Source organism: Lathamus discolor, chromosome 2, assembly GCF_037157495.1.
Source record: "Lathamus discolor isolate bLatDis1 chromosome 2, bLatDis1.hap1, whole genome shotgun sequence".
Lineage (NCBI taxonomy): Eukaryota > Metazoa > Chordata > Aves > Psittaciformes > Psittacidae > Lathamus > Lathamus discolor.
The window spans coordinates 37,952,888-37,971,693 of NC_088885.1; the positions used below are offsets into that span (position 1 = coordinate 37,952,888).

The 18,806-nt window shown below is 38.5% G+C and overlaps 1 protein-coding gene across 1 annotated transcript in view; it reads right to left on the reverse strand.

Annotated features, from left to right (window-relative positions):
• Positions 1–18,806, reverse strand: part of ITGA8 (integrin subunit alpha 8) — a 116,392-nt gene that overhangs the window by 89,020 nt on the left and 8,566 nt on the right. The window contains exons 3-11 of the mRNA XM_065666475.1: positions 15,364–15,464; positions 12,803–12,926; positions 10,955–11,016; positions 8,878–8,923; positions 7,756–7,881; positions 6,846–6,890; positions 4,259–4,302; positions 3,235–3,291; positions 3,004–3,056 (exon numbers count right to left, since the gene is read on the reverse strand). Of these exons, the coding sequence (XP_065522547.1) occupies positions 3,004–3,056; positions 3,235–3,291; positions 4,259–4,302; positions 6,846–6,890; positions 7,756–7,881; positions 8,878–8,923; positions 10,955–11,016; positions 12,803–12,926; positions 15,364–15,464 (658 nt within the window). The remainder of the gene's footprint in view (positions 1–3,003; positions 3,057–3,234; positions 3,292–4,258; positions 4,303–6,845; positions 6,891–7,755; positions 7,882–8,877; positions 8,924–10,954; positions 11,017–12,802; positions 12,927–15,363; positions 15,465–18,806) is intronic.

The window sequence follows — 18,806 nt, forward strand, 5'->3', positions numbered from 1 at the left end:
TAAGGGGAGATTTTTTTACGGGTGTTAAGGAATCAAAAGATTCAGAGCCAGGAAGCTCCCAGTATATAGGTATAAAATATGTAGATACCTAGACACCTTTAAAGCTCTGGTCCATAGAGCAATATCTAGAGTGCCTACAATGGTGAACAGAGGCAGACTATTTATCATCCACAGTGGCCTAAAATTCAGCAGAAGCTTAACCCAGAATACAAGATTCGCCAGGTGAGACACAAAACAAGCAGACAGGAAGGAGCTGGAGTCTGTTGTGCACGGATCACAGCAGCTCAGCTGGAAAAGCATAGTGCTGGGCTTATTTTTCTAGGAAAATTTCTACTTTGTTAAAATAAATTACAATGGCTGCCTAAAATACATGAACAGGCCAGGGACCAGAACCCAGTAACTAGGATGGCTTGCCTTCTGATGTGCTGAGGGAAAGGTGGGAGGAAGGCAGTAATCTAAATTTCACTGACCTTTCTAAACTGGTTACAGGCACAGAGCTACCTGGAACACCCACAGCACTCAGTTTGCCTTCCCTCCAGGTCTTGGCATGTCCCACCCACACCAAAACCTTCCTTTCCTCACCCTCTTGATTATTCCCCTTCTCTGTCAGTGCCGAGCTCTGTAGGTCAAGGCAAGCTGCTTCAGCAAGCCCTCTGCAAGAAGGAATTCTACCTCAGGAAGTTCTAGTGGTTTGAGTTTGGTTTGGTTTTTGCACTGTCACAACAGCGTACTACAGCCAGAGAGGAAGGATTCTTCCGCTACCCTGGTCTCTCTGATCCTCGTTTACTTATAACTGATTTCTCTCCAAGTGGGTCACAAGCAAGCAATTGCTGTTTACCATGCTTTATAGTCAGTTTCACCTTCCAGCTCCTACCATTCAAATATCTAGACATCAAGCAGTCAAACGTGTGTGTGTGTCATTTGTGGGGTTATGAGCATCTATGTGATTAGAATCATGTGTTTTTTGTTGTTGAAGAAGGCTATTTCAATTGGCTTTTAAATTGTAGGAGTTTATATCTACAAAATTAAAGTTCTGAGCCATATTCAGGTTCATGTGATCCCTTTTAAAAGCCTGTAAGAGCAAAGCATAAGCAAATGCCCCTGGACAGTAATATTAAACCATAAAGTGCAGTTCATTTTGCAATGGTATTTTGAACTGGTTCATTAGATTTATTTCAATACTGCACTAAGAAGTTGCAGTTAATATAAATCATATATTTATTTTGTCTAACACAATAAGGTAACTAGCCAGTACTGCTTCCTTTCTGTTAACAAAAACTTTAAAAGGCACAAGCTGACCACCTGCTGTGACTGTGTGCAGTTCCTTTGTATCCTGCTGAGCAATAAAAAGCAGGAGTATGGGAAATGCCAAGAGGTCAAAGTATAACTATGGAAAGCTTTGATAAAGGCCAAATAAAAGACCAGTAAACAGTTTATTCCACTATTTTTATTGGGCTGTTCCAGTCTAAATTGGAAGTGTTCTCTTTTTCTTCTTTACTAGGAATGTAGTCTGTAAGTTGATAGCAAAGTTGTTTTGTCAAGTTTCATTGTGGATTTCTCATTATAAGCACTGGGCAATTAAATGGTAGTTCAAATAATATCCTGAATTTCTCTATTCTGCCTACAACATGATGTGGTTCAGATAAAACTAAGAGTCACCCCAGAACACCTTAAGAACTGCTGGAGCAGAAAGGTATACACAGCATTTTTTCCCTAGGGTAAGCCTAATCATTGAGCCTTTTCTTCAGTCCTGTTACAGCAAAGCATCATTCCTATTACTCTTTTCAGCATATAACTTCGTCAGATTTCTCATACTGATAAAGCCAGCACTTATTTTTATCCTTAGATACACAGAAAACCTAAGTGAATTTGAAGTGACATTTCCCTTTTACTTTTTTTCCTCTCTCTGTTTTACTCTCCCTTTCAGACAAATATTTGTATCAACTACGTGTGCAAACTAGCAAAGGCAGACTACACATCTAATCAGACATGTTTATCAAGTTAAGCTTTTTGTGTTTTGTTTTCGGTGGGATGTTTGGATCACAGAGACAGTCATTAGATTTCTTTTAAGATACAGACTGGGAGACCACACAGGCCTCAACAGCAGTTTGATTATATTATTGACATAAACTGTGGTCTTAGAGGTCCACAGAAAATACGAGACCTGCCAAGTAACCCCATGGTTCACAGGAAATAACCTGCACAGGAAGTAGTTTGGTTCAGTGAAAAGTTAAATAGCAAGTTCTCTAAAAGTCTAATGAGTGTCTATTGTAACTTAATGTTTCTCCACACTTTCACATTAGTAAAGTGCTATGGTACTACGACAAAATTTGACCTCAGAAACTTGGAAAGATCTGAATACTATGAAGCAGCTGAAACATCTGAAACTTCTTTTTGTTGTTGTTGTTGTTGTTATTGATTCTGGGTTTGGGGGGTTTTTTTGTTTGTTTTGTTTTGGAAACAAAGTGCTGACCAGCACTCTCCCTCAGTCAAGCACAGTGCTGGTCATAACAACTGTGGCCATTGACACTTTTTGGTCCTCTGGATGATGAAAATAGATGTCCAATCAGCAGGTGCTCGAATGAGGAGCTTTTAAAATTGAGAAGTGAAGCTATGGATGGTCCACATGTGAGAAGGCTTACCTGCTTTTGAGAATGGGAGAATGAATTTTTGACTTTCACCTATCTCTTCCCAATAGTAGCTTGTGCTGTTTATTTGCTGTTCTATAAGGATCTGTTTCCTAAGACATTAGACATTCCTGCTCTGCCACACTGTTTTGAATAAATATTCAGGAAGACAAACTCACCCAAACTAGGCCTGCAAATACCTGTGCCACTGCAACTGCAGAAAGATAAACCTACATGAATAATTAAAATTAGAAAAGCAGAGAAGCCAAGAGAAGCATTTTGAGGTACGAAGCACCTGAAAACCTATGTCTATTAATAAACATCAGGCATTGCTTCTATGAATGTTCAGTGGAGCTGAATATATTTGGTAACCTACCCATCATTGTTAACATCAGATACTGCAACAGTGTACCCAAAATAAGACGCCATCTGGAAATAAAAAACAACAGATAGGCTTTCACGTATCAATTTAATTTTTTTTTTACTGATAATCCTCTTTGTTTCTATGGTCATTAATTCTAAAATCTATTTTATATATTGAAGCTATGTTAATAAAACTATATCCTCTAGAGATGTTATATTTGATCACATAGTTGTTTGACATTACCTGTTCACCAGTGAAATTCTGGACAAAGGTCAAGTCTGAAGAATTAATAATTGAGACCTGGAAACAGAAAAACATGGAAAGTTTCAAGCACAACATCACTGCAAACCAATCTGTCACACTGTGGCCAAGAAAAAACAATTATTTTCTGTCTCACCACAGTTTTCCTATATGATCTTGAATGAATCACTAAGATTTTATGAGTCTCATATAAATACAAATAAATATATAAATACAAATAAATATATAAATAAAATGGGGAAATAAACGGGAAAAAGACTGCTTCCCTTCCTTACTGGACACTGAACAGAAGCAAATCAGATTGTCAGCTAATCAGCGACTACATTATTAGTCATGAAAACAGGAACTTATACCATAAAGAAATATATGCATACATACATAAGCACTCACATACACACTTTTCCTCTGAAAAATGATATGGATAAGTTCCAGAGACACAATGATTTCTGGGTTCACAAAACTAGAGAATGTGTCTGTGGCTAGGGTCTCTGTTTCCCAGTCAGGTTAGTTCTGAAACTTTCTTTTCCTATGAGGTAAAAGATGCATCCACATACATATGTAATTTTCTCCCATCACTTCTAACTTAGTATTTTGCATCTAGTATTCAGTGTATATACTTAGAGCACTTAAAATAAACAGTGGGTATGAATTATCTGAACTTGGACTTCTCACCACTGTAGACACAGAACTGCACATGAAATATGCTAACCTAAGGGTAAGCTCAGGTCTGAGAACACTCACTGGGTATAAGGATTCTGGTCATACTCAAAGCATGCTTGAAATTGCCTATTGTAAACAGACTTCAGAAGGGACTAAGCACTTAATATTCAAAAGTAAGGCATTTCAGCCCAGCCAGATAAGCCTGAGAGCGAAAGTCAGTAGCATTTTTCTCTTATTAGAAAGCTTAGGAACAAGGAGACAGAAAATACAATGTAGCCTTTAGCTTTCCAAAGAGTCTAACTGCCTTCTCAATATAAAAAGGATAATATGTGGGTCCAGTACATACATAGCCAAAGTTCTGCGCTCCCCTTGGGACTCCAGCAACCAACTCTGAAAGTAAATGATCAAACAGTGAATTGGTTATGCCACTAGTCGTACATGCAACATGTATCCCATGCCACTTAAATCTTCCTTGATATATAACACTTAGGATTTTAATTTGTTATCGTATCAGAAGCACCTGCAAATCCCTTAAAGGCATTTACTCATAAGTTTTTAACTTCCCCTAAGTGCATTTAGTTGCACGAAATAGTGTATCTTAAATTTTGAATACACTCATCCAGACAACTCTTTCTGCCTAGCATCAGTTGACATAGCACAGCATAATAAAGCTCTTAGTACAATTCAGCTTGTTATCTGACAGCTGTGGATTGATGCAAACAGAATTTATTGTGGCATCGCACATTACAGTTCAGAAGCTAAACACAACTGTCCTTACAAATACTTCTTTCTGATTGCACAACTGTTTGCCTCGTCTATTATTTTGCTTGATGCCATGAAAGTGACAAGTTCTGCACAGGCTATCTAAAAGTATTAAAATGAAATTTTTGTGAGTGACACTGGAATGACCCATTGAACAAGAACATGATGCATTTGGTCTAGCTGCCTTACAGGATGTAATTCTGCTCAGTGGTGAAATCTCAAACAACTAGTGGAAAAAAATAGGGGAGGGAAATGAGAAGAGAGCAGTCACAGCCTGCAGTCTTACTTGTCTTAATCTTCCCTCATTAGGATATCTATATCAGAAGACAGCAGCAGTAACTTCAGATGCCAGAGAACCTCAGACACCTGCCTGTACTGACCTAGCATTCCTCTGTTCCTCTCTGGATTTATATACTCTCCTGTTGAATGTGTTTGGTCAAGGGGAGATGGAAGGAACAATGACTTATTGAACAGGAGATGGGATGACTCCTAGTTTTTTTGAACCCGTTATGGCACAGGACTGTAAACTCTAATTTATAGGGATTAGGCAGCAGCAGCTCTGAGGAGAGGGGTTCATTTGTAGAAAGGTGCTATATCTCTATTGGCTTTGTGCGTCTGGACTATGGGGCTGTTCACCCCATCAAGAAAGCTAACCCTTAAACAATACTTTCTGACTGACTGTCAGCCTTACACAAAAACATAGCCCTTTAGGTATGAAACACCAGAATCACAGATATTTTCAGTTTACTATATGTTTGAAATCAGGTATACACTCATAATACCTACAAAAAACTAAATCATGGACAAATTTCTACTTATAACTAACTATTTTAACACACTCTACAAAAGAGACAGCTGTGATGGGAGCTTTACTACTAGGGTGGATTCAGCTTGCAGGGACACAACAAAACTAGCGTTCAATTTCTAACACACCCAGAAAACTTTACAACTTAAAAATCAGACAACATTCAGCTGTCACTTTGTGCTATGAGTTCAGCACAGCAGTTAAGTGGGATTTAAGTCTTGTTGGTATTTAGTTAAAGCATCAGTTGTGTTCCAGGAACTACTGCTCTTAAACCTAGCCCCTGCAGGATGGATTGCTCTGACTTGTCAGAGAACTGCAGAACTATGTTTCTGGAGCTGCCACTTTCCAGGGCAGTTTTCCCTGGCCATGTGAAATTAATAAATATTCTATGTCACCTTTTGCCAGAGGGAACAACTTGAACCTCAGTGTTTGAGCTGAATTCTAAGTAATGTAATGACATTCTGCACATGTAAGAAAAGCTTTATCCTGCAATTTTGGTCAAAAGTTGTTCCTCAGTGCACGTTGCTCTACTTCATCAAAACATGACTGTAGACTGCTAGAAGGTCGTGTTTTACTGATCATGAAACATTTCAAGTGAAGGTTTCACAGTGATGTGTTTAAGCAATGCTATTAAGTATGGGAAAGTCTGGTTCTTTGTGGATGACAGTTGCTGCCTAAATGGAAGTTGTTCTAAATATATCCTGTATCAAACTTACTTGATCCAAGAACCTTTACAAAGTCTCAAGCATAATTCTATATTCAGAGATTTATGAATTCAGCTTTTCCTAATTCAAGCGAAAACTGAACACCTCACCTTCCTGCAGAATGTTTTTTCTCCTTCTAAACTCAGCTTTTAATAAAAGGAACTCAATTCTTCTGTCTCCTGATGTTAAATGTAAGGCTCAGGGTAGGAGCAAGAGCACGGGGAACTTATTCTTACAGCATTATGCCTGTGCAGGAAAATACAATGTATGAAAAGGATCAGTTAATGAACTGCCCCAGGCACCCCATCCTTAAGGCACATGGACTGGAACTAGGGAAACTTTTATAGAGCAAAGAGCTGCTTTCACCAGTAAGAGCTGGTATAGACACCTGTCTTTCTCCAGAAGCATCTGAATGTTACCCCCTAGCCTGAGCTGTGAAGTTTATGTGGCAGTCAGAAGTGTGCTTTTAACATGCACAGACATTTCCAAGCCATGTTGCACCTGGCCAGCCATATGCTGAGGTCCAGCAACCTCTATGAAGGTGAGTAACTTGAATATGGACTGAAAGACTGTACAGGACTGCACCGTTGGCTCTACATGGAAATTAGGAAATTAATAGGTGCATGGCCATGCGGTTTCTATTCAAGTACGTAGCTTCTTACCTTGTTCAGAATCCCCAGTAAATTCCCCAGCAGCCACTGAGTATCCTGTTTAAAGGTAAATTACAAGGAAAACACTTGATAAACTATTTGTTTAAAAAAAAAACCATGCAAGCTCTATCAGATTTTTCTGTTCACCAGATCAGCACAATGCAATTTTTCTAACATCAGTATACTAAAACTGTGTGGAAGAAAGGGAAAATTGTTTATCATATTATTATGGCTAAATTAAGTGTAGGTCTGAATGTATAATAAATCTATCCCTTTTCTCAAAAAATGAGTTTTAAAATCGTTAATACTTCATAATTTATCTGAAAAACCAGCAGCTACTGTGGTGGTTTGCCCTAACAGCTACTGGCACAGTTTAGGTCTTCATTACTGTACTGTAACATCTGAGTATCCTGTTTCAGCCTATACAGAAGACAGATTTCCAAAGATGCAGTGAAGTCCCTCCTGGAGCTTTAGTAAACCTGTGAAATAATTGCTGTTGACACAGTAAAGACTTTTGGATTTTATCAGGGACTGTAACTTCAAATCTATGGGCAGAGCACTGCATCTTTTCTATACTTATGTGAAGAAAAAACTATCTTACATGCAGAGACACATTAATATCATTACAAATAAAAAGATATAATTGGGAACATTTTGTATTTCTGCTTAATTATTTAAGATCAAATAATAAGAAACCCAATGAGCCATTTAAGATCTCAACGCTCAAACCATGCTCCTGTGCATAATTATAAGCATGGTCATAATCCCGTTGAAGTAACTAACAAAATACTAATTTGCTGTTGTGCAGAACATGTTCAAATCATCTCAAAATTGGGACATTAGTAATTTAGGGCTACTTTTCAATATATGTAAGAGCCACGCTCTTAGAACATATTGCTAATTGGCACAGAGATTAGCTTACCCATGTAATTGTCATCATATGAGGGTGGTGCCACTCCTGTTTGCTTCTCTCGTGCCAGTTTCCTCAGAATATCCTTGAAGGAATAATTTGCAATGATATCCACAATACTTGCAGTGATTACCTGACCTGGATTCAAATAACTTCATAAATGAAAGGAGCAGAAAGGAGAGATAGTTTCTACAAAACAGGGCTAGCAGTACATTGGAACAGAGCTGAAGGGATAATATAGCACAGATGCAAACAGCAGACATCTTCTCCCAATCTTTCTCCATTATTACTCTGAAAGTCCTAAGAGTGCACATAAATCAGTACAATAGGCATTCAGACTTTACTGGACTACCACAAAAACATCTCAAGATCCATATCAAGGTGCTGATTCAAACTAAAGTCTAGCATTTTCAGGCTCAGCTACCTTTTGATGGTGTACTGTATAAATGTAGTAGACCAGTGGAAGCAATGTCTTAATGAAGAATTCAAAGCTATGAGTTCTCTGCCATCATAATCAATTAGATCTTCCTCCTTCAATGGCAATGCAAAACCACACACTAATGAGCCAGACAATGGGCAAGTTGGTAGTCAGAGTCTGGGAAATCAGCTACATGACATGTCAGAACAGGTTAGAGCAAAAATACCCTTTTAACCCTTTACTAAAACCACTTCAGGTTTTATCTACATGAAAAACTACATCTTGGAAATTACAGTGATGCCACAAATAAGCTAAAAATAGATGCAGATAGCAATGAAAAGGCGGCGTTCACAAATAAGTAAGTGAAAAAAACTGAAAATATTGCATTCATTGCACAAATTTTAGCTATTTTTAAAACTGCAGTATTTCTAGGGAAGAAGTGTGCTTACTAATCAAATGACAAATGTGCTAAATTGGCAACAAAAGAAGTTACTTCTATTTGTTTCGCCTCCTACCCAACCTTCATCCTGAGTTCTCTCTGACTTATTTTTATCCTCAATTGCTTGCTAAGCAATTCTTCTGACTTACATTTGCTGAAAATAAGACCAGAGACTGGTTATCTTAAACTGAGAAAACAACGGAAATCTAGTACAACATTTTCCACAATACTTTCTGCTTCACTTCTTAGATCAAGTTAACCAGCCAGATGAACATACCTTGCCAATAAAAACTACCAGGCCCGCCTACTATCAGGTCTCCATTCTACAAAAAGCAGAATTGAATAAAATTACACAACAAAAGAACACAACAAAATTAAGCGTGCATGGGAAAAACAATTTAAATGACCAAAAGAATATCAGAATCATGACAAAGGAGAATAGCTCCGTACAAGGAAAGGATGTAGGTGCATGGACATGCAGGGAAAGCCACAGTCAAATAAAGTTAAGATCACCCTATGCATCTTCACTTGAATAAAAACCATAATTTTTTTAGCACTAACATAGCACTCTAAAAATTGCTGATTATTTGTAACTAAGTCAGCATAACAGGGTATTTGCATTCATTGAAGCAACATAATGCTTTACAGAAAATACACTTTTGTCTGCTGTACCACGAGGTCTTTACTCCTCGACTATTAACAGTGTGAATAACTATGTAGGTGCAGAACACTGAAAACAACAGCAATGACCAAAGTTATGTGAGATCCTGGTGCTGTAATAATGGCACATGTAATAACAATAATTGCACAGTTTATTCTTTGGCCCATAATGTTGTTTCCGGATCTTCTTGGCATATAAGAACAACTAGCTGTTTCCCCTAAGCACTTTCACTGTCACCTCCAAAGAGAATGGTCTTACTCAATGACTTCTCTGTACTCCAAAGGCATCTTTATACAGAATCACAGAATCACAGAATCCCAAGGGTTGGAAGGGACCTCAAAAGATCATCTAGTCCAACCCCCCTGCAAGAGCAAGGTAACCTACAGTACATCACACAGGAACTTGTCCAGGCGGGCCTTGAATATCTCCAGTGTAGGAGACTCCACAACCCCCCTGGGCAACCTGTTCCAGTGCTCTGTCACTCTTACAGTAAAGAAGTTCTTCCTGATGTTAACGTGGAACTTCCTATGCTCCAGTTTACACCCATTGCCCATTGTCCTATCACTGGATATCACTGAAAAAAGCCTAGCTCCATCATCCTGACACCTACCCTTTACATATTTGTAAACATTGATGAGGTCACCCCTCAGTCTCCTCTTCTCCAAGCTAAAGAGACCCAGCTCCCTCAGCCTCTCCTCATAAGGGAGATGTTCCACTCCCTTAATCATCTTTGTGGCTCTGCGCTGGACTCCTTCTAGCAATTCCCTGTCCTTCTTGAACAGAGGGGCCCAGAACTGGACGCAATATTCCAGATGCGGCCTCACCAAGGCTGAGTAGAGGGGGAGGAGAACCTCTCTTGACCTACTAACCACTCCCTTTCTAATGCACCCTAAGATGCCATTTGCCTTCTTGGCCACAAGAGCACATTGCTGGCTCATGGTCATCCTCCTATCCACTAGGACCCCCAGGTCCCTTTCCCCTTCGCTACTTTCCAGCAGGTCAACCCCCAACCTGTACTGGTACATGGGGTTGTTCTTCCCCAGATGCAAGACTCTACACTTGCCCTTGTTAAATTTCATCAAGTTTCTCCCCGCCCAACTCTCCAGCCTGTCCAGGTCTCGCTGAATGGCAGCACAGTCCTCTGGTGTGTCAGCCACTCCTCCCAGTTTTGTGTCATCAGCAAACTTGCTGAGGGTGCACTCAGTTCCCTCATCCAGGTCATTGATGAAAATATTAAACAGCACCGGTCCCAGCACCGACCCCTGAGGAACTCCACTAGTCACAGACCTCCAGCTAGATTCTGCGCCATTGACCACAACTCTCTTTACAAGCTATTTTAACTTTTTAAAACTAGCTGGTACCCACCCATTATTTCCTGAAAGTCAGGTCTTTGGATAGCATTGTAACTGGGACACACTGAGATAGAAGAACATAAAAATTTTTGCCTAATTATTAAGACAGACTGAGCAGTAAGATTGGAATGCTGCCAATTGATAAACAAGTGCTGATTGCAGTATTTCTTTTATTAATGAAACCAGGAAGTTTGAAGCTTGCAAAGGGGGAAAAAACTTGCAAAAACTTCACAAAACTCTCCATATGCAACAGCATGGGTAAACTCTTGATCGCTTGTGCTTGAACACTGGTGAGATATCAGAATTACATTTGTTAAAGAATTTCGGAAGAATAATCTCACCTTGTAAAAATCTAAGCTGAAACCTGCTTGACAAAAGCCTTGTCCTTCGGGATCTGCATTGCCTGCAATTATGAACATAGAAGACTTTTATTGATTTCACAGTACACATGGAAGACAGCTTACACATCCCTGGAACTGTAAGGCTGTAAATGCAAAATTACCAAAATACATGAAAAGATATGCATCCTTTTTTAGAAGAGGCAGAGCAAAACAAGACTTTCTATAGGACCCTGAACATGCAGCTCCCTTGTGAAGATTTTGAATAGCAGGAGCAGGAATATAGGAGTTAGTCGGGACTTCTGCCTCTCAGTGCTAAGGAAGGACCTTTGCAACAACTACCAGGGATTCAGTTTTAATTTGGCCGGACATACAAAAATAAACAACTTAACAAGAAATCCTAGAATGGTCACCAGAGTCTGCTCTGCCATAAACACAAGAATTAGTGTTTACCAAGGCATTCTCAAAAAATGCTGACTGACATAGTAGATGGCTCAGCATGGGTCAATGTTCAGATGACATTTAGTTATCTGTACTATGGCTAGGGAAAGGGCACATGTCCTTCACAAAGGCCAGGCCTTTAATTGATATACATTTGCTCAATGAGGATTGAACAGAAAATCTAAAAACAGATTTTCTGATAGGCCACGGAAAGCATTATTGGGCTACATTATTATCACATATCTGTCAGATGTCAAGAAAATACAGCTACATGAAGTGGTGCTGTCTCTAAATCTCCACAGGAAAGAGACCTTTTAATTATGTGAAGTGTCTGATTTTTCTGTAAAACACCTGTTACTTTCTTGACAAAATCAGAAACTCAAAGGTAGGAACACAGTTTGCAATAGAGGAACAGTTAAAGATGTGTTTTGAAATTAGCCCATGTGCACAGGGCAAGAATGCTAGCTGCAGTAGCAGAGTCTTTGTATCATGATAAGGAACAACATCATAGATTTGCTTCCACAGTTTCCCCTGGAAGGGACAGGTAAGCCCATTGTATTTGCTGTCTAACACACGTTGCCTTTAGAAATGTAACTGAAAGAACAATTATCTTATCTGTCAACGCACAAACTGCCACAGACCTAGCCCAGTCTAAAGCTCAGTAAAGTCACATATTAAAATCCTATTGATTTTAATAGTGTGGAGCACTGAGATTAATGAAGGTATTAAGAATCAGCATAAACACTTAGACACAGGATGCTGAACAGGATGAACAACTGATATAATCTAAAGTGTGGCATTTTCTGCAGACTTCTAGGTAACTGAACTTGGTTCTAAATATATATGTATTTTTTCCCTACTCCCCTAGAAGTAAGGCCCAGAGATGGCTACCACATCCTCAAAACAGCACAGAGAAGAATGTAGAACAGCACTGCTAGTGTGCATGGCTTTCTTCCATGCTGGAAGTTCTTCATAAATGAGCTATTGTGAATAGTATTGGCATGAATGCTGTAGAGGCTGTGTTTCTGTACAGGATCTGGTCTTCAGATGGTGATCCTGTGATGAGAGATTTATACTTAGCATAAGCATGAATAATTGGTTTAAAATGCTATTTGGTTCTTATCTAGATCTGTTTGCTACATTTTAAAGCCATTTAAATTGAACCAATTATAACTCATCACTATAACTGCGTAAGCTTAATTTACTTAATTTTTCCCCTTTCAATTAAACAATAAAGCACCCAATTACAGGCATATAATTGAATGTCAATTTTTCGCTAAACCCTCATCCAGTGCAATAATGTCATATAGTAATCTTCGTTCAACCAAGACTGTGTGAAGACTGAAAGGATGAAAGCACAGAGTACAATATCAATTCCTCCAGCACGGGATTGCTCCTATTTATACTTACTGTTGCGACAAGGTGAATATTCAGCATAGGCACTGAAGTTCTGAATTGCTACATAGCAGGTGCCAACAGGGTCCTTTTCAGGGCTGTCTTTAAGGGTTCTCCAATGATATAAGGGAGCACAAGCCTATCAAAACAGAAACAATGTTGTACGCACCTCTCACATACTCACCTATCTGGCAATTGTAGTTAATAAACAGTGTATGAGGATTCTCTCTGGTACTGTATCATTCATTCACAATGTATTGACAGAAGAAAATGCAGGACCACTGCTTCTTATAGTTTCATTATAACCTGAAAAGCATAATCTGATCTTTCACTTACAGGTCTTTGTAGGTGAAATCTGTCAGGGAACACCCCTCACATTAAAGCATATGTTAGAGATACCCTCTAAGCCTGCCTTATAAGTAATATATTTGCTCTATTACTGCTCATTGCACAAGATTTGATCCCATAGTTTAACATATAGATCACATACATGTGGTTGAAGACATTCCTACTTCTGTCCTGATATGTCTAAAGATAATGGGTGTTGCTGTCATTATATTCAGAAGGAAATTTGTTGTGTCATATCATTTATCACAATCATCAAATTGTGTCTTATAAAACCTTAAACTTTTAGAGAGATGATACAGCTATAATGGATTCAACAGTCTCTGGGTGAACATGTTTTTGCTAGGTTCTGGCTACTGAACTAATTTGATCTGTGTTACAGTAGTGGTGTTACAAACATTGCAGTATAAGGATAAAAGATATACAAGCGGTGGAGAGAGTGACATCATCTTTTTTGAAAGTAACACAGATAATTGGAAAAATAAAAAAGATAAGCTGTCAGGTATGCAAGTCATTCTTTAGGGGCTCCTGTGACCTAAAACTTTTCAATTGTCAGGGTGGTGGAGACACTAATTCTCCCTACAACCTTGCCTCTGTAAGATACAAACAAATCCTTTGTTCATTTCCTACCTTGTCTTACTTCTCCAAGCAGAAGCCTGTCTACCTCTGGCAAGGTTTTGTTATTATTCACAGTACTATATAAACCTTCATTCTACAATCAGTTCCAGCTGGATGAACCACTGTGCTACTCAGTGCTTACCAAGGAAGCCAGCACTTGTGGAACAATGGTTTAAGGAATTGGGACTCTTAGTACGTCCCTACCTAGAAGACCTTACAGATTAAAACAGAAAGCAAAACCAGAGTGCAGTGAAGAAGAGTATGTGTCTTATGAGCATGATTTTAGGTACATATGACATCGAGCAAAATAGATGGAAACAAGAGCTCAATATAAGCAGAACTGTTGACCTGACACAGTTTACCATCACATCTGAGTTTTTTAAAAATAGAAGTTTCTGACAGCTTGGTGACATTTTCTTTTTCTCTCCATTCAAAGCTTAAAAGGCAAACTTTTCTACCTTCACTCTTACCAGTTTTGCTTGAAAAGTGTTGACTATATGTCTGATAAGCCTGAGAAGAGTTATCAGAGGCAAACCAAAGTTTGGTCAGTACAGACACAGCACATCAGTTGGTGCTGAGGTTTTCGGTTAACTTGATTAAGATTCACCAAATGATGATAAAGAAGCTTTATTTTGAACTGTTTGGTGGAGTACACAAAATGAAAAATCTGCAGCTATTTTTAGCATTTTTACATCCACTTAGCTCTGCAACATGACAGGGTGATGTTTTATTCATTACCTATTTCATGTCAAAATCCTTCCCTAGGTTAACCACAAGGCATACTACATAAGGGAAAGCATTTCCTTTAGACTTCTTTCCTTATGACTACTTATTGAGTAATAACTGGAAGTTTTAAACAAATCCCAAGACACAAACTGTGGCTTTGCAACCGTAAAAACTAACAAAATTAATGACCAAATTAATTATTCTTATCACAGTTATTTTAGTTGCATTTTTGATGTAAACTTTTGTGTAAATATAAAATGTCTATGTATAAGCAGCACCACCGCTACTTTGCTAAGCAATAAAAGTATCTGCCCCCTGCTGGGGTTCTCTATGAACACAGGTGAAATGCTCAGCGAAACTGAAAACCAAACATTGCACTTTGACAGCAGTCTTGATTAGGAACTTTCTTATTACTTTTTTTGTGGCTGCTTTACCAGGATTATGACACAGCTTTTCAAACCAATGTAAATATGACAAAAGAAGTTAGTACTTTCTCTCAGTAATGGGTCTTCAGCACAAAAATCTTGGCTTCCATTACATTCTGCATTTAACATTCCAAATAAATCTTCAGAATACAAAACATTTTATAGCATATAGCTATCAGTTCTTGTGTATCTCTAAAATATATTTATTATCTGTTAAAAAATCATAATTTATTTCATAAAAATATGGAATTCTGCTATTTTCATGACAGCAGGATTATCTTCACTAGGTCAGTTCAACCTGATTTTATAGGCTGCTTTCATTTTCTGAGTCATAATCTGTTTTATAATTCCAGCATAAGTCTAGAGTTTTTTCCATTATCTACACATAAAGAGCTATTAAAGACATACACTTGAGAAAAATAAACATTATCTCCAAATGAATACTGAATGCGTAAGACTTACCACAACTTTCTCCTTATGAGCTTTGACTGTTGCCCCAAACCACTGGTTTGTCTTAAACTCAATAGGTTCCCTGGTGCCATTGACTTTAATTTTCCTGTTGTCTGACAAGCAAAGAAGCAGTTGACAGCTTATTTTCAAAAAGTATTACCCTGAGAATTACAGATACAAGTGAACAGACTGATGGACATACTACATTGCATCCACTGTCATCATCTATCAGCTTAATAGGAAATGGACTTTCTCGTATCATTTATGCTTTTCACTGGTCAGCAGAAAACAACTTAAATTCATGTATGAAAATCAAAAGTAATTATATAGAAAGTTCAGAAAAAATAAAAAGGACTGAAAGAAGAAACCCTGTTTTCCCCCGCCAAAACAAACAAGCAAACAAAAAGGTTTAGCTGGAATTTATGATAAAGAATGAACAAGAATCTACAAAAGTAGGTGAAAAACCCTGAAAAGTTTTCTCATGTGTGGTAGAAGCTTCCCATGCCATGCAAAAAACATGTTCTATAATTAGTTTTTGTCAAACAAATGACATTTCTCAGCATGCTTATTCGAAGACCAACACTATAGATAGCAAAGGACTTAGTTCTTAACAGAATTACATGTGTACACACTGCCACAAGAGACAGCTTCTTAATGTTGCTTTATATACACTCTTGCAGATGTCAGCATAAGAGAAGCCATCTGGGCAAAGACTCAGGCCAATTATAATGCATTTCAGGTTTTAATAAAAAGCAGACATCCCTTCCTTTCACCCTCAGTTCTCTGAAGTAAACTGATTTCCCATATGTTCATGAGCTATGCTCTTCCCTTACAAGTCACTCCTAATGAACTTCTCAATTTATACACAAGCAGGGCATTACTCTTTCCCCCTTATATCTGCATTCCCTTATGTTTGCTTCTGGTTCCTATCAGGAGAGATTTCACAAGAATCAATCCTTTTTATTCAGTATACGTGACAATAAAACTATATACTATCTTCCTTAGAACGTAGGGAAAAAGTATGTCAGATTACATTCTATGGATTTGCACACAATTTTTAAACCTGCGGAAAAATGCAGTCAACTCTTTGAAAAGCCAACACTTCCTGGGATTTGCCCAATAGGAATAGAGGAGATTCCTGAAGGCTTTTCTAGGATGTTGGAGCACCAGTTACTTCAGCTCATGGTAACCTCATAAATATTACAGATATTAACTGAAGTAGCAACAAAAATACATTTTATCTAGAGGACACGGGTACTCTGTAATTTTTTCTAATAAGAAGAAAAGCTGAATGAGAATGCATCTGTGAAAGTTTGAAAGTCTCTGAGAAAACATCATCCTTCATACAAATACTTGGTTTTGTGCTGCACCAGTTACAGTAGCTAGTATGGAAATCCATTATTAGGGATAGGAGAGAGAGAAATTTTAGGAACATTTAGATCTTAAAAATTCAGGAAGTATAACTTAAAATCAATCAAAAAATATTAATTTTTAGAATGTATTTTATTTAAGTTATGCCAAAACTTTAAGAGTGTGGGAGACAGCGACACACCGCATTGCAGGAGCTGCCAGCTTCTCGCTAGTTGTTGGCAGCACCACTTGTGATTATTTTTTCCAGTGAAGTCAGACAATTTCAAACTTTAAAGGTTTCTTTTTTCTCGTTTAATGCTCCTGCAAATCTGAACATGATCAGTGTCCACAGATGAGATCCTGGTAGAAACAAAGCTTTTGAAGCTTGAAAATCAGCCATGGTCAGCTTACAGTAGCCAATGCTAGCCTGGCTCTGAGGATACTCACAAACAGTATTCTAACTTAAAAAGAGCTTACATTTTCAGTCAAACCAGCATACTTGTCTACTGGCAAAGTATACCAGAATTTGAAAAGAAGTTAGGTTTAAAACTAGGGCAACTGTTTGCAGGATTTATAAAACCACAGCTGAATTTACCAGTAAATCTGCAAGAACTGTACACACACCCACTGCGCTTAGTGGCACATGGTGTAGTATGAATCTTTCATCATGTGGTGTGGGATTTTCGTTATAAAATGATTAGTAAATCACCCCAGACACTATTAATAAATAGCTTTTTTCCCCCTAACTGAATCTCTTTTGTTAGAAATTCTCTAATCAGCTTTGTTCAGGATCCGGATTCACAGTTTCTGAGGCTATGCCTAAAAATACAGTTTCATCTTTTGTATCTAACAACCAATCAATATTTCAGATTGCTGTAAAACTATCACTGCTTCCCCTCCAACTTTATGAAAATGAAGCTATATACACAACTAACTTGCCTGAATACATGTAGACTGTTATTACTGTGCCCTGGTTGTATTCAGTTAGACAACAAGCCTCTGAACGAAGCCACTGTAAATGTCCACTTCTGAGCTAGTCATCCACTTAGAGATGCGGTAGGTATGGCACATGTTCTCCTCCTAAAGCAAATATCTGCGAAGGTCAGATGAACCATGGCCTAAATGTACTTTTTTTTTTCTTTACCAACTGTAGATAGCCATGGGTGACCAGTTTAGACCAGACTCAGGTAAAAACAATTTATTTACTCAGATAAATCCCAATCCAATTAAAAAAAAAGTTTTATTTGTGTCTTCAATACATCCCTCAAAACTGTGTTATCCAAGCATTTAAAAAATAACATGTCTGTACCCTGACAGCACCCTTATATGACAGGGAAATATCTCTCCTTGTGTTATTATGGGGATCTGAGGCCCACAGGCTATATCTATACTGTACCTTACCCAGGGGCTAAGCTGTACTTCCGTGAACAGCAAAAACTTGGCTTGAATTCAGGTTGCATTTAAATGTCATCTTCTCTTCTGGAAGAGAATGCCTGGCCCCTTTCAGGAAGGAGTCCAGGCTATCTCGTATCACGATACGTGACACTAGCGCAAGGACAGCCAGAATACAAGGCAGCAGCTGGGCTGGGCACACAACGCCTGAGCTTGTCCACACAGCGGTCCAGCGAGTGCCTTGAGTACCAGCTGGACTGTTTCAGAGCCAGCCCAGGAGCTGTTCCAGATGGTCAACAGTCTGGATGACTCGCAAATTTGGCTTCAAACTCAGCCCTGGAGTCACTCTTAATTCTACTGCCTAAGACAGCAGCCTGTATTGCAGGCTAAGGCCCAGACAAGCAGGAGTATACAAAGAGCAGACACATGTATAAATATAAACACAGGTACAAGGGCATCCTTAAACTGTATTTCAGCAACACAAAAGCATCTAATTTTCTGCTGCAGGAGCCAAGACTCCTATACATTGTTACTGCCCCACAATCCAAAAGCAGCTCTGGAGATGATGAAATATGATTCTCAAAATCAGCATTCCATCACCCATTTTTTAGACTTGAGGAACCTAGGGACTACCAAAGGGGAAAAAGCCCCTTAAAACACCAAAGGACTAGCTGGACAAGTAGAAAAGTTTGAATTCAGCAAATAGCAAACCT